The 17202-nt window shown below is 39.9% G+C and overlaps 1 protein-coding gene across 1 annotated transcript in view; it reads right to left on the bottom strand.

The window, feature by feature from the left end:
• Positions 1–2188: 2188 nt before the first annotated feature.
• Positions 2189–17202, bottom strand: part of SCN7A (sodium voltage-gated channel alpha subunit 7) — a 90323-nt gene continuing 75309 nt past the window's right edge. Inside the window, exons 20-25 of the mRNA XM_070422816.1 lie at positions 13212–13490; positions 12405–12458; positions 11489–11626; positions 10336–10440; positions 9768–10038; positions 2189–5243 (exon numbers count right to left, since the gene is read on the bottom strand). Of these exons, the coding sequence (XP_070278917.1) occupies positions 4222–5243; positions 9768–10038; positions 10336–10440; positions 11489–11626; positions 12405–12458; positions 13212–13490 (1869 nt within the window). The 3' untranslated portion in view covers positions 2189–4221. The remainder of the gene's footprint in view (positions 5244–9767; positions 10039–10335; positions 10441–11488; positions 11627–12404; positions 12459–13211; positions 13491–17202) is intronic.

Here is a 17202-nt window from a genome sequence, read left to right as displayed (position 1 = left end):
ATGGTAGTCATTTCCAAGTCATTATAATTATTTCAGTAATTATATTTATTAGAAGACTAGAAACAATTTTTAAAGAAGCAGATATCTGCACTAATAAAAGAGAAACATGGTAATTAGCGTACGACCGCTACCCTTCCCATTGGCTAATCAGCATATCCTTATGCAAATTAACTGTCAGCCAAGATGGCATCTGGCAGCCATGCACTGAAGCGAGCAGGGAGGCTTGCTTGCTCCAGTGACTGCGGACTCCAACGTTCCCCGCCTGACTTGCCGGCCTCTCAGCTGCAACTCTAAGCAACTATGTTGCAAATATAGAAGCTAAACAAAACCCTAGAAACTGGCTTTCAGTCAGCCAGGCTTTAGCCAGCCGGACCACAACATTGTATCAAATACAGAAGGTAAAGGCCAGAAACCGGCTTTCAGCAACCGAGGCCTCAGAGCTAAAGCTGGCCCAGAATAGAAAAAAAAAAAAAAGGAGCAGTTGGGAGCTTCAGTCACCCACCAGCCTGAAAATGGCCCTCAGCCCCTCACCCAGACTGGCCAGGCACTCCAGTAGGGACCCCCACCATGATCCAGGACACCCTTCAGGGCAAACCAACAAGCCCCCACCCATGCACCAGGCCTCTATTCTATATAGTAAAAGGGTAATATGCCTCCCGGCACCAGGATCAGCATGACAGGAGGCAGCGCCCAAACCCCCTGATCGCCCTGCGGCTCTGTGTGTGACAGGGGGCGGGGCCACAACCTCCCTATCTGCCCTGCTCTGTTCATGACAGGGGAAGGCGCCCCAACCCCCCCCCCCCCCCACGGGCCCTGCTCTGTGTGTGACAGGGTAGAGCCATAACCTCTCCATCGGCCCTGCCCCGAGTGTGACAGTGGCGGCGCCCCAACCCCCTGTTCAGCCATGCTCTGTGCCTGATAGGGGGAGCTCCCCAATCCCCTGATCGCCCTGCGGCTCTGTGTTTGACAGGGTGCGGAGCACCAACCCCCTGATCGGCCCTGCTCTGTGTGTGACAGAGTGCGGCGCCCCAAACCCCCCCGCCACACACACACAGGCCCTGCTCTGTATGTGACAGGGTAGAGCCATAACCTCCCTATCGGCCCTGCCCTGAGTGTGACAGGGTGCAGCGCCCCAACCCCCTGATCCGCCCTGCTCTGTGTGTGACAGGGGGCGGTGCCCCAACTCCCCTATCGGCCCTACTCTGTGAGTGACAGGGGGGAGCTCCTCAACCCCCTGATCGGCCCTGCTCTGTGCATGACAGGGGGGAGCTCCTCAACCCCCTGATGGGCCCTGCTCTGTGCATGACAGGGGGGAGCTCCCCAACCCCCTGATGGGCCCTGCTCTGTGTGTGACGGGGGGAGCTCCCCAACCCCCTGATCGACCCAGCTCTGTGTGTGACAGGGTACGGAGCCCCAACCCCCCTGATGGGCCCTGCTCTGTGAGTGACAGGGGGCAGTGCCCCAACCCCCTGATCGGCCCTGCTCTGTGCGTGACAGGGGGTGGCGCTGCAACTTCCCTATTGACCCTGCCTTGAGTGTGACAGGGGGCGGTGCCCTAACCCCCCAATCGGCCCTACCCTGAGCATGACTGAGGGTGGCATCACAACCTCCCGATCCGCCCTGCTCTGTGCATGACAGGGGGCGGTGCCCCAACTCCCCAATTGGCCTTGCTCTGAGCCTGACCAGGGGCTGCACCTAGGGATTGGGTGTGCCCTCTGCCACCCGGGAGCAGGCCTAAGCCAGCAGGTCATTATCTCCCGAGGGGTCCCAGACTGTGAGAGGGCACAGGCCGGGCTGGGGGACCCCCCTCCCCCCACCAAGTGCACAAATTTTTGTGCACCGGGCCTCTAGTTGGGAAATAATAGCATACCAATAAATTTAATTTCAACATTCTTTTCTAATTTCAACATTCAGATTCTAATAATACTGAAATAAATATAATGAAGTTATTATGATTTCAATGAAAAAATGTTTTTAACATTTTGTTAAATTTAGGGGTCTCTGGTAAGCTCACTAAAATTAATTTTACTAACTTAAGTGAATAAAAAGAATGCACAAATTTTCCCAGTTTTGAATTTTGAGACTGAATGAATAAACTATCATGTAAGATTAATTTATAAAGATTTTTTTAATTATTATTTTAGGAAGTTGCCAAACTGACTTGCCAAAGAAAAGAAACAAAACTTAGTGTGGTTAACAGGTTGTATTTATTATTTTCTCTAAAGTATCTAAAAAGTAGAATATATTGTATGACTTTGTTAAAAATAATTCTTTATACAATATTGGTAGGTTAATGGCAAACACAGTTTACAAGTAAAAGATATAATTTTCAAACTAAAATCAGTTTGTGGTCTTTATGGAATTTACAGAAGCAAGTTAAGATTCAGTTTAAATATTGGAAGCGGTATCTGCATTAAAGCACTTCCAAGACACAGAAAACTGATAAGCTTAGATAAAGCACCAGGTCAACAGGTTACCAAGTTAACACTGATCTCTTATGGTCCCCATCACATACCTGATGGAGAACAGGAGGAGAAAGGGAAGGAGCACATAGAAAAAAACAGAACCCTGAAGTTACATTTGCTTAGGGGATCAGATTCCCAAAGGCATCTTGGTCAGGTTAATACATTTCTGAGGAGCAAATATAGTTAGATTATAATAGTTAAGGCTCAAGATCATGCATTCATAATAAAATACAATTGCTGATATTGAAATGGCATTGAATGTCATACAACATATTGAAAACTTGTCATTTAAGCTTACAGTATAGATATTTTCATTTTGAATCCTTTAGGACTTTATAGGCACATTGATAGCAAGTTTTATACAAAATTAATAAATTTCAGGATCTCGAACTACATGGATGTGACTGCATTTTTATGAATATATCGAAAAACAATTTTGTGCCTATCTTTTAAAAATAATTTTAATACTTAAAATTAATGTTTAGGGTTTTAAAGTGTTTCAGACATAAAACATTTTACAGAGTAGTTATGTATGTGATGAGATAGGAACAGCAAAGAACTTGAAAAGATAAATGAGTAAGTGAAAACTAACTTGCATACATTAATGTTATAAAATCCCACCAACAACAAACCTACACTTTGATCTCCTAATTCAGAGTTTTCACAGTTTCTTTGATCATTTTCTTTATCTAAAGTATAAAGAACCATAAAATACAGCAAAACATACTTTAAATTGGCCAGTTTCCCAGTGAAATTGGCCAGTTTCCCAGTTTCCCAGGATCAAGACACTGTGAAAATCCCTAGACACAATGGTAGCCCTTGACTCTTCTAATTCATTTATTATATGCATTTGCCAGATCTTATATACTCAATGTTACATTATGGATAAATAGTAAAATACATCAGGTCTATGATAATATAAGAGTTGAATCTATTAACATATTGCCTATTATATCATTTTAATAAATGTATACTTTAAAAAAATGTGTTCCCTTTATTTTTCTCGTTCTAAGAATCATTCTTTTGGAGAGCTGAGCTTAGGTGGAACTAGCCAGAGATGAGAAACCAGGAATCCAAGAACAATGAAAAACATGAATTCCCCTTCCTCATACCAAAAAGAAAAGAAAACAAAAACAGAGCTCCAATCAATCTTTTTCAAATGTGGTTTGATTCAGCCCAAGGTCTTTGTGATTGATCTTGAAGGCACTTTCTAAGAACTGCCCTTCCTCTTCCCCAATTGGCATCTGTATAGCTGAGTTCATGATTTAATGGCCTGTGCATTGTACTGTTTTTAAACACTATCCTACACTAAGAAAGAGGGGACTTAAATCCCATCAAATTAAAATATGCATAAAATATACAAGTAAGACCCTTTTGTTAGTAATCTCTACCACCTCCATCCCATTCTCCAGAGGAAGCACACACTATATAAATCATATATAGAACCCAAGCATTGGGTTATCAAATGGGAAGTTTAAACCACTTTAATTTACTACAGTGATTTAAAGTGTTGTCTTGGTTACATTGAACACAGAAGGGTAAAAAAGTGAATTTAATATGGAATCTTGTGAAAACAAGCTTAACTTCCATGAGTTGTAAACAACTGATGATTAAGTGAAATCTTTACTATCTCTAATCTTTGCTTTTATTTCTGTCTTAAACTTTTAACATTTTTGAGATATGTAAAGAAGGTGAAAAGGTGGTAAATGGAACTAGATCTGGCTTTGAATAGTTGATTTTCCTAAGCTCTATCAAATTAGGCATCTTCTTTGGTAGCTTGAACTTCCCTGTCATCATCTATCATATGGATATCTGATGTTTTTTTGTCACTTTGCCTCAAACGGTAACTTTTATAAGCACGCTGAATGATGGTTGCTGAGACTGCCTCTTGTTTTCGTTTCAGGGTAGTTGTAATTGGCTCATATGTGATCTTAAAAGGGTTAGCCAAGATAAACCCCGATTCCATCTCTGAAAGAAGTTTCTCCATCCTCACATCTTTACCCACAACTCGCTTTGTAAAAGCAAGTAAGATGTCTAGGCAATGAATTCTGTCCCCAACAGCCATTGGAAGATCCATGGCCACAAGCTGGCCCTTGTTTGGTTTTGCCATGAAAAGTGGAGCATCCAGAGCAGCTGCAAAATCTGAAAGCTTGCTAGAATCTATGTACTGGGTCCCATCAGGGTCAAACCTCTTCCAGACCTGAAAGAATTTCCTAAAGTCATCTTCACTCAAGGTCTTGGCTGTTTTTTTAGAAGCAATATTTACAAACTCCATTACAAGAACAATGTACATGTTTACAATGATCAGCCATGCTATGACAATGTAACTGACAAAATAAATAATTCCGACAATGGGGTTACCACAATCTCCTCTAACCTGGGTCCCAGGGTTAATTTTATCAGGATCACAGTCAGACCATTTACTGTTAAAAATAGCATTGAGCATCCCATCCCAACCAGCAAATATTGTAACCTGGAAAAGACAGAGCATACTGCTGCCAAAGGTTTCAAAGTTGGACACATCATTAATTCCAGCTTCCTTTTTCACATAGGCAAAATTGTACATGCCAAAGATGGCATAGATGAACATGACAAGGAAGATGAGCAGACTGATGTTCAACAGTGCCGGGAGGAATAGCACCAGAGGAAGCAGCAGATCACGGAACACCTTCGGTCCTTTCCCAGGTCGCAGGATGTGGATGATCCTGGAGAGAACTATCAGTTGCAGGAAGGAAGGAGGTACAAGGTAGTATTCTCCTATCAGAGGCAGAAGTAGTCCTTGATGTGGGGAAAGACAAAGCAGGCAATCAAATTATTTAAATTTCATGGTATTTAGAGGACTATAAACTTATTTTACATTTCACCTTTTTCTATAAGTTAAGATTATTTTATTCATCCTCCCTATATAGCATTTAGCACACATTGAAAGTTTGGGTTAGCCCAATAATAATTGTGGCAATGCTCAGAGTATCTAGTAAAATTTGGAAGAGAATTCTTTGCATCATCGCCTTAAGAGGATTATGTATCAAATACTCCTGGAATAACAGAGAGCATGAATCTATAATATAGGACAGTAGTAATTTTTTTTCTGATTGTAGTTGAATCAAGAAATTTAATTCAATGCAACCTTTATTGGATACTTAATAAAGGTGTTGTCCACATATGCAAAGATGATCAATGTGGCTCTGTCCTCAAAGACTTTGTAATCTTTAGAGGTAGACATTTAAATTAATTATAATGCAAAGCAGAAAAATCTGGTTGATAAGTATAATTACAAAACATGTTTTTTATTGAATTTATTGGGGTGACATTGGCTAACAAAATTATACAGATTTCAGGTGGACAATTCCACAACACATCATCTGTTCACTGTATCCAGTGACTCACAGATTATAATTTAATTTATTTATTTCATAAACAGTATGGGAGCCCTTGGGAGCTTTCAATGTGAATTGAATAGCTGAGTCTTTGCCTGGAACGATTTTCTGGCAGTAGTGGGTGAGTGAGGGAACTATGAAAGTGAAGACAGAACTATGAAACAAGGTGAAATTATAATCGCCATAAAAAAGCATAAGGATGTTCTCTGGAAGTACTGGAGGGGATGTGGTTCATTTTGAGTTGAAAAGGTGGGGGAGGGGAGAATCATGAAGCTTTTAACTGAGATGGCATGCAGCATCTGGTAGACTCAGGTCTCACGTTTCTGTTGAACTTTGTCACTATTAATGCTGGCATTCTCTCTGATGTTCTGTCTTATATATACCCTCATCTTCACAGTGTTTTAATGAACTTTCTACTCTGTGTAAATTTTTCATTTCTCCTCAATTGTCCAAACTCTTCCATTATGCAGGAGGTATCCCCCTTTAATATAGACATATTTTTCCACATCCTCTAAACTACAGACAGCTCATTCTTCCCCACTCCATATTTCTCCTGGTAGAAAGATGGAAAAAGCAGGCACCTTTTTTTCTTTACAAAGTGATTTCCAGACACCTTTCTTTTCCATCATTTTTAGAAAAAATTAATTTCAACTCCTTGTGGGTCATGTCATTTAACAATACCATCTTCTACCATTCCTGACTCTGTGATCTAGTCATTCCTCCTCATTTATATTCAACTGGACTCTTTAGTTGGCTCATGTCATCCTTCCCATCTCAGCATCTACCATCAACAACCCAGTCAAAGGCCAGTCTTTCAGTCTTCGGCTTTTTTAATTTTAACAATTTTACATCAATGGCCACATTCTGGACCCACGCAGGATACCTGCCTTCCAAGATCTCAACTCCAAACAGCTTCGCTCTGACCACAGTTTCCTCTCTTTCTGATTCAGTAATTCTCACTTGAGTCTCATAGGGCTCTTTAATGCCATATTCCTGTTACCTTCCTACCCGCTCCCTCCTGCCTTTATGCACTTTCAGTCAAACTTCTTGTACTTGTCTGTCAACAGTAGTTGCACTGTTTCCACTACCAGGTGAATGAGTGGATTTTCTGGAAGCACAGCTGGGCTGACAGTTCATCTACATTTTTTTTTTTACTGCTGACTACACACAATAGTAATTGACAATAAATATCAAATATTGTCTCTATTTTCATGGAGCTCACATTCTAGTATGTGTCTTATAGGAGGCAGACAAGAAACAAACCTTTCTCTGCTTAAAATCCTTTTCTCCTAGATTATTTCTTGGCTACCTCCTTATCCAATAGTTAACTTTTGCTTTTTCCATGAAGTTTTCTCTGACCTCTACTTACTGATTAGGTGTGCTGCTGTAACATCCCTTATATAACCTTTTCATATCCTTAATAGCACAGTAAAATGCACTGTTAATTATCTGTATCCATTAATAGATGATAATAGACTAGAGGCCTGGTGCACAAAGTTCATGCATGGGTGCGGTCCCTAGGCCTGGCCGGCAATGGAAGCACAAGCATCTGGCATGGAAGGGCAGATACCAGGTGACCTCTGGGCCCTGGGTAGCACCTGGGCTCCCAGGCCCCCACCTGTCCCCCTCCACCACAGCGCCCAAGTCCCCACATGGAGATGTGGAGAGTGAGACCAAATGCCGTGGGCCAGGGCACAGTGTGGGCCTCTGGGCCACCCAGTGTTGCTGCACAGAAGCTGGGCAGGCAACGTGCTCTCTCCAGGCCAGCCTCGCAGACTGGCTTCTGCATGAACCCATGGTGAGCACAACCAGACCCTGAGGTCCCAGTGGCTGCAGCCTAGCTCACCCGGAAGTGTCTGCGCGGGTGCGGGGCCGGCTCCTCACAGACACCCAGCACCTGAGCACCCCTTGCCAGCGCCGCATCACTGATGCCCACTATGTTTTACACCGCCCCTGGGGATCAGCGTATGTCATAGCGAGCGGTCGAACTCCTGGACAAACTCCCGGTCTAATGACTGCCCAAGGGGACAATTTGCATTTTAGGCTTTTATTATATAGGATTATAAATTATGGGCATACAGGAATTATGACTAATTTGTTTACTAATGAGTTCTTTGAATATAGTGCAATATCTATTCACAAAGAGGATAATCAAATATATTGGTTAAATCAAAGACTGAGATCTCTGGAGTAAAACTAGTGACCTAGAGCATTAAACTCTACTGTTGTGAAAGCTGTAAGTAGTTTTAGCGATTAGGAGAAAGGGAAAATAGTGAGCTTGAAAGTTTATATTATACTAGGATGTATAGATATTTAGTGTCATCCTAAAAAATAATGTAGTTGATATGCTGAAGGGGTAATTAAATATTTACCTGGTGGTCTGTGAAGTAAAGTCTGTGCACTAATTCAAACAGTATTTTTGAATATTTTATATATGTCAGGTATGTGTACAGATATCTACACTAATAAAAGAGAAACATGGTAATTAGCGTACGACTGCTACCCTTTTCATTGGCTAATCAGTGAGTATATGCAAATTAACTGTCAGCCAAGATGGCGGCCGGCAGCCAGGCAGCTGGAAGCGAACATGAGGCTTGCTTGCTGCAGTAAAGGAGGACTCCAACGTTCCCCGCCTGCGCTGCTGGCCTCTGAGCTACAACTCTAAGCAACTATGTACTATGTTGCAAATAAGAAGATAAACAAAACCCCAGAAACCGGCTTTCATTCAGCCTGGCTTTAGCAACATTGTATCGATGTTTTCAGCAGCGAGGCCTCAGAGCTAAAGCTGGCCCAGAATAAAAAAAAAAAAAGAAAACAAGGAGCAGTTGGGAGCTTCAGTCACTCGCTTCAGGAAAACAGCCCTCAGCCCCTCACCCAGACTGGCCAGGCACCCCAGTGGGGACCCCCACCCTGATCCAGGACACCCTTCAGGGCAAACCAGCCGGCTCCCAGCCGTGCACCAGGCCTCTATCCTATATAGTAAAAGGGTAATATGCCTCCTGGCACCGGGATCAGCGGAGCAGCGAGGCTCCCAGCACTGGGATCAGTGGAGCAGTGAGGCTCTCGGCACCGGGATCAGCGTGACAGGGGGCAGCGCCCAAACCCCCTGATCGGCCCTGCTCTGTGTGTGACAGGGTGCGGCGCCCCAACCCCCCTCCCCCCCCCACGGGCCCTGCTTTGCGTGTGACAGGGTAGATCCATAACCTCTCCATCGGCCCTGCCCCGAGTGTGACAGTGGTGGCGCCCCAACCCCCTGATCGGCCCTGCTCTGTGGGTGATAGAGGGTAGCACCCCATCCCCCATCCACGGGCCTTGCTCTGTGTGTGACAGGGTAGAGCCATAACCTCCCCATTGGCCCTGCCCTGAGTGTGACAGGGTGCAGCGCCCCAACCTCCTGATCCGCCATGCTTTGTGTATGACAGGGGGCGGTGCCCCAGCTCCCCTATTGGCCCTGCTCTGTGCATGACAGGGTGTGGCGCCGCAACCTCCCCATCGACCCTACCTTGAGTGTGACAGGGGGTGGTGCCCCAACCCTCCAATCAGCCCTACCCTGAGGGTGACTGAGGGTGGCATCGCAACCTTCCAATCCGCCCTGCTCTGTGCATGACGGGGCGGCGCCCCAACTCCACAATCGGCCCTGCTCTGAGCCTGACCAGGGGCTGCACCTAGGGATTGGGCCTGCCCTCTGCCACCCGGAAGCAGGCCTAAGCCAGCAGGTCTTTATCTCTCGAGGGGTCCCAGACTGCAAGAGGGCACAGGCCGGGATGGGGGACCCCCCCCCACCCAGTGCACAAATTTTTGTTCACCAGGCCTCTAGTTTTTATATAAAATGCAAAAATGTAAAGCATTTCTGTTGGAAATAACTATAAGAACTTGCCTGAATGAATGTTACTACAAATGAAAGTCTGACTACATAAAATCTTACCTGTAATAGAGAAAATGACCACTATAAAATCTAAAATGTTCCATCCACTCATGAAATAGTTACAACGGAAAGCGATGAGCTTCAGCACACATTCTCCAGTGTAGAGAATAATGAAAAGTGTCTGAAGCCAGAGGACAGCAGTATCCATTTGTCTACTCTGTTCATCACTTTGTATCATAAGGGTTATTGCTTGGAAACAGATAAGAACCATAATGATGATGTTAAAAGCTTGACTTGTTACCAAGTCAAAGATGAATCTTCGGAACTTGCTCTGTGGGTGAAGAAAAAGGTGTAATAATCATATTAATAGGATATCTATACACACACATAGGCTTTAAATTTATATCTTTCCTCCCAGCATAAATAGGAGAATAAGTTGTACCAAACTAGAATTATAGCACACAGTCAAAGCAAACAAGACCATCAAAAGCTTTGTCAAGGAACACATTTAGAAAAATTTTTGTCAAAAGCATATTTTGTTAAGAATTTTAAAAACACATTTATTTTAAAGATGAATATATCAAGGAAACTTTTTTAGAAACTTAAAAATATCTAGATGTTTTCTTACTCCTGGGCAAGGTATTGTTTTTCGAGAGTCCTCATACATCAGCTTCTTCAGTGTTAGATATTGTTTCTCCTGTTTTTCTGTTATAAAAATATTGGAGCCTCCCTGGTAAAGAAATGAAAGAAAAATATATTAAAATCGTATTTAATCCAAATTTCATTTTATATTAATATGCATTTTGGAAAGCTTGGTAATGACTGATTTAAATAAAGCCTTAACTGCAGTTAAATAAATCATGTTTAAACATGTCTCATTTTCTGCACAAAAACCCATATAAAACATATATGGAATACATATTAGTAGTGATTGATATTCATTTATCTTTTGGTGCACCTTACTGTGGGTGGTCAACCTATTTTAAATTTTTAGTTCACTGAGCTACCTCTTGTTAGACCGAGACAAAGGAGAAAGGGAATCCTAGAAAGGCTTCTTTCTAGATATTTGACCACTGACCTCTCTAATCCCATCTGATTAGTAGATATTCAGAGTTGTTTGTTTACCATAATCTGCACATAGCTAAACTTTGCTGACATGGCTAACCTGTACTTTTAAAATTAGATGATTCTTTTCTTCAATTTGTTAGAAGGCTTTTCTCCACCAATAAAAAGCAGGTCCCTGTGGTTAGAATAAGTAGACGTAGATGAATTCTGAAGCTTTTGCAATTTGTAGAAGCATTTACATGAAAATGGCACCAAAGAAGTGGTTCAATTCTGCCTCTGAATTCTTTCCAATTAAGCACTCCTATTTAAGCCACCCAATTCAAATGTATGACTCTCTACTTCTATCATGAAAGCTACCCTAACCGAGAAGATGTCTATGCTGGCTATGACTCTGAAGACTGAAAGTTTCAGAGAGGAAGAAAGTGCAGTCTTCACATATTTGCACAAATGCACAATGTTTTTTTATTTCTTAGCATGCCATTATTTATGAATATACATACAGAAACACTTGGAATCTTTACCTTTTAAACTTGTCTGTACATATTTGAATATAGAAAACAATGTACAGACTGAATATTTTAGCAATGTTTGTCAATATGCAGGAACATCAATATTTTTCTTAGGTGAGTACCAAATAGAAATGACATTAAGTTGAATTCAAAATGAATCATTTGAAGCAGGACATTTTTATAAATGCATTTGATATTTATACTTATCTTTATTTTATGCTTGTTGAAATTAGCAAGAATAACACCGACCAGCATAGTCAGAGGAAGAAATAATCCAATGATAATAAAACCAATAAAGTAACAATACATGTAGATATTCACTTCAAAATCAGGCTGTATATGTACCTAAAAGTGAAGTTAAAAAATAAACAAGATGAGAAAGAGCAAAGAAGATTTTTAGAGCAGTGAAAATACTCTATATGATATTGTAATAATGGATACATGTCACCATGCATTTGTCCAAACCCATAGGATGTACAACACCGAGTGAACCCCAGGGTAAATTATCAACTTTGATTGATTATGACATGTCAATATAGATTCATTCTTGGTAAAAAATATACTATACTGGTGAACGATGTTAACAATAAGAAGGCCATGCATGTGTGGAGGAAGGGGGTATGTGGGAAATATTTGTACTTCCCTCCCAATTGTGTTGTAAACCTAGAACTGCACTAAAAAAATTCTTTAAAAGTAAAAATGTATAAAAAGTGAAAAAATAAGGAAAATATAGATGCTGACTTTTTAAAACATTAGATTTATAAAATAATTTCTGACAAGAAAACCCAACAATGCTACTTGAGGTATGTTTCCTCTTTGATCATCGGTGAAGAGATATCATTGCTTTGTTTACTGGGTTTTAAAGTGTATTGTATTGGTTTAATAATTTTTATGAAGTCTGATAATCCTTCAAGTGGGCCTATTGAGCCTCTACCATTGTATATAATCCTGAAAGGATTTCATTGTCCATGCAATACTCAATCTGAACAGTATTTAACTTTTGTCTAGCATAAGTATTTGCTTTTAACTGTTAATTATTGTTCTTGCTGGTGCCCTGTTCTTAAATTAGAAAAATGACTTTGCTTGAACTATAACAATGACTTTAGGATTTTATTGTACTTACACCAGTAGAATCAACAGCTGAATTCATAATATCAATCCATCCATTAAATGTTGCCTGTAAAAACGGCATGTGTTTAATTCTTAGGGAAATTTTATGCTTCATGGCAAATTAAATTAAAACTCAATTTGTTACTAATATAGTAAAACATTTGCTTAGTAAGACTGACCACACTTCAATATACTGTGTAACAGAGATTCCTACCATTTTCATTATTATATTTATGTTGTCTGTCAATAAATATTTAAAACTACTTAGTGTAACTGTAGTTGGTAACTTAAAATATTTTAAGATAGTATAAATGGAAAGGCAGAGATATAGGTAAAGAGATAGGTAAATAGTAAATAAATACATGCTGCTCAGGTATCATAGTTACTTGTAACTGCTATTACACGTGCTTTTCTGTGGGGGAGCCAAGACAGGAATGGTTCACCTCCTCACATCTGCTAGATGTTGGGTGACTGAGCAGCCATTCTTCAAAGCACTAAGTAGAAATAAAACTGTAGTAACCTGAGTTGGACCAAAAATTGTGACCCTAGTACATGATCAGTGATGGAAGCAGATTTGGCCAGTACCTGCCATTTCCCCAGTCAGTCCTGCCTTCATCTCCCCTGCCTTCTCCAAAAAGTACAGGCACTGTTTCACTTTTGTTTTCCCAAATGAACTTATTTGTTTATAACATGTATCTATAAACAAATAATAGCTAACATAATTTCTAACCAATTCTGTTAATCATCCACATTTTGTCCTTATGTTTACCTACAATATGGATGCACATGTAAAAGATAATAAAATCAAAAGCATACTTACTACTTGAAGCAATGAAAGGAAACCATTTCCAACATTATCAAAGTTCATTTTTGCATTCTCCCATGGCATGGATTCATTGAATACAAGACTTTCACATTCACTCTTATTCCTGACTTCATATATAGGAAATCTTTCTCCACTTGTTGGGTCAATGCATTCATAGAATGTGCCAGCAAATAAGTGTACTCCTAAGATGCTATAAGCCAGCCAGATCATAAGGCAGACCAGAAACACATTCAAAGCTGGTAAAGTTGTTTTCATCAAAGCTCTCACAACCACCTGGCATATGAAAAGCAAACATGTAAACTTTAGGTAACAAATGTGAAACTATTTTGATTAAATTGGAAATGCTAAATAATGTAATGTCATATTGAAATAACAAAAAAAGAGCTATCTTTAAAGATTTAATAGGCCACACACATGAGTAACCAACATAAAAAATGTCAATTAAAAATATACATGAAAAATCCAGATATTCTCAAAATGTTTTTTAGTAAAAATAATCATTAAAAGAACAACAGCACTATTTAGTATAAATGCTAGAATAAAGAATTATTTTACTAATTTAACACACGTGTATCAACTATTGTGTGAGAAATGGGTCAGATGAGTGAACCTGTATACATGTATAAGATTATCCAGAAAGCATATGAGGCTCTGGCTGGGTAGCTCAGTTTGTTAGAGCATCATCTTTTTGTTGTTGTTGTTGTTGTTGTTAATACTTACCTCAGGATATTTCTCAATTGATCTTTTAAAAAGAGTGGAAGAGAGAGGGAAAGACAGAGAGAAACATCAATGTGAGAGAAACACATCGATTGGTTGCCTCCTGCATGTGCCCTGAACAGGGCCCAGGCTGGGAAGGAGCCTGCAACCAAAATACATGCCCCTGACCGGACTCGAACCAGGAACCCTTTGGTTCCACAGGCTGACTCTCTATCTACTGAGCCAACCAGCTAGGGATAGAGCATCATCTTGATATGCCAAGGTTGATGCCAAGGAGGAAACCAAGGCTGACACCAGGTTGTGGGGTCAATCCTCAGTCAAGGCACATATAAGAATCAATCAATGAATGCATAAATAAGTGGAACAACAAATCGATGTTTCTCTTTCTCCTCTCTCTCTCTCTCTCTCTCTCTCTCTCTCTCTCAAGCATCTAAAATGAGAGTAAAATAGGACCAGACATAATTGTTGGGGATTCTAACCTTCAGGAGGAACAGCCTATCTAGGAGAAAGTAAAGAAGTGGCAGAGGCCATAAAAGAAGACCAAGAGATTGTAGCTCAATGAAGTCAAGTCAAAAGACTGTTCCAAGAAACATGAATAAGCAGTTAGTCTCACAAATTCACAAATCACTTCACAGAATCACTCTATGTCACTGGTGAGATACTCCAGAGTGGAAAGTTTGGGAAGTGAATTCACTACCTAAACTTAAATAACAAAAATAGCCTATAATCCTGGCCTTCATTTCCTCAACTCCCTTCATTCTTTAATATTACAATCAGCATTGTATTTATTCTTAATCAGTCCACTAATGCTGGTATGGCAAATGTAAAACCAGTTGTTATATCCAATAGAATATTTTCAATCTTTGCTATAGAGAGAAACATCAATGTGAAAGAGACATATCAATGGGTTGCCACCCATACTCACTCTGACCAGGGATCAAACCTGCAACTCTTTGGTGCACAGGATGATGCTCAACCAACTGAACAACTCAGTCAGTACAATCTTTGCTATTTATCTTTCAGTTGCCATTTACACTTTTGACTCCCTTCCCTCAAAATCACTTATTTTCTGAGTCACCATTGATTTTCTTTTCTACCAGTCTAACCTTTCCTTCCCTCAGTCATTACTGGATACATATACATTTGCCTGTACTTTCTTGCTTATATTCCTTAGTTTTCTGGGCTTGAATTAATATCTTGACTTTTAATTATATTTTCAAAAAGACTTTATTTCTAAAACTAAGTCACAAATCCTTTGTTGACACTTTAGGTATTTTGATAGGTCCACTGTTGCCTCTGATGAAAAAACGCTATGCCTGTTAGTAATTGCACATATGTAGGAATAAAAGCCATGGATATGGTTGACCCAAATATTCCAACAGGGGGAGCATCAAGACCCGAAATTCATTAAATACATAAAATATTAATTTTGTAATCATGTAGCTTCCTTACATACTCAGTGATATATCTTTAGAGATCATTCAACTACAGAATTTCCAGACGTTTCAATGAAGCTTAAGATCTAGAACTGACCTTGATCTAAGAATGGCTACTACTAGTATATATCTGTCCTTGAATTGTCCATGGCTACAATCTCACTGCCATCCTAGTGAATGTTTGACAACAAATAGAAGAGTGTTTAATTTACAACAAGCAGAAGGAACTTCCATGGCAAATATCTTCCTACTTTTCTCTAAATTAGGTGCAGGCAATTTGCTAATAAAGGCACTCTTCATCCCGTGAATCTAAATTTTTTAGAGAAAAAAAAATAACCCTGGTATTATCCCATAACATTTCTTACAGTAACAAAGTTTATTTTAGTTACATTAATTAACATCTCTCTGTGTGTTTCCCAGCTTCATGGAGGTATAATAGACAAATGAAAGTTGTATATATTTAAGGTGTACAAAGTCATGATTTGGTATATGCATACATTATAAAATGATTCCACAATCAAGCTAATTAACCACATCTAGTTCTTTTTTGTTTGTGGTGGCAGTAGTGGAAACACTTTAGATCTACTCTTGGAAAATTTCAAGTACACAGAATAATATTATCAACTGTATATAGTCTCCACGCTGTACATGAAATCCCCAGACCTTATTCATCTTATAAATGAAAGTTTGTGCCCTTGACCAAATCCCCACTCCACAGTAATCTGATTTAACAGGTCATGTGTAGTTTACAGCCCTAGCATATTCTATAAACATTTTCTATGCCTATGTTTATGCTGGAAATTTAGTTGTCTTGTTATTTTGACCTCAAGCTTATAGACCTCTTTAACCACATTTTACTTTTCAGCTTATTTTCCTCCTTATTTTGGTTTAAAAGCAAACCATTGGGGATAATACCACCTTATGGGCCTCTATAATGCTGTTAATGAAATGTTTCATAAGTTAACCAGGGACATGAATAATTGTATTAGTTATTATTTAATTATTAATGATGATCCCATAATTCTTCTTTGCATATTCGTAGAAACTGAAAAAAAATACTGCACTAATACAAAGCCTAACCTCAGAAAAATTAAATAGGTGACTTACATGAAAGAAATATCAAATTCTACAAAACTCAAGGTGATTTTCTTCAGGTTTAACAGGAGACAATTATAGTTCCTCTTCAAAGTCAACTTGAGCCTAAGTCTAAAATTCAATTCTCAAGTCCCTAAGTCATGACCTGTATTTTATTAAAAACCATGTATCTGTATGTTTTTAAAGATCATACCAAACATTTATGATCAGTTTGCATAGAGACATCTTTTTCTAGGCTCAGTTCATAGTAAACAATGAAAAGATTTCTAAGAAATATACCTGCATAGCAGGAAATCATATTTGAAACTTGCAGAAATACATTCAGTGAAAATAGAGGAAACTCTGATCTTTAGTAACACGGGAAATGGCAATGGTTCTGGTGAAATAAGTGGCAAATACTGTAAAGAGCATGTTATGAAATTTCAGTCTCCAAACACAGAGGGTCCCAGAATAACCAAGTAACTGCAAGGCTGAAGGGAGGTGAGCCATTCCTGCCTGGAATAAGGTTTCTATGTTGTACATCAGCTCCTCATGCCCCTCAAAGATGGGAGTTAGTCTTCTAGTCATCTTCTTGGTAAAACCAAAAGAACTTCCAAGATTCATTCTTGCCTTGTCAACATGTAAGTTCTCAAATTCAAAATTTTTCAGCTCTTCAACTACAGCTCAGACCCCAGTACATGTTGTGTGACTTCTGGCTCTCATCCCCCAAGAAGAGGGAAACGCTCCTCCCAGGGACC

The sequence above is a fragment of the Myotis yumanensis genome, unplaced genomic scaffold (genome assembly GCF_028538775.1).
Source record: "Myotis yumanensis isolate MYYU_CA2020_CCGP unplaced genomic scaffold, mMyoYum1.0.hap1 SCAF_8, whole genome shotgun sequence".
Lineage (NCBI taxonomy): Eukaryota > Metazoa > Chordata > Mammalia > Chiroptera > Vespertilionidae > Myotis > Myotis yumanensis.
This window is presented reverse-complemented; position numbering and strand designations above follow the sequence as displayed.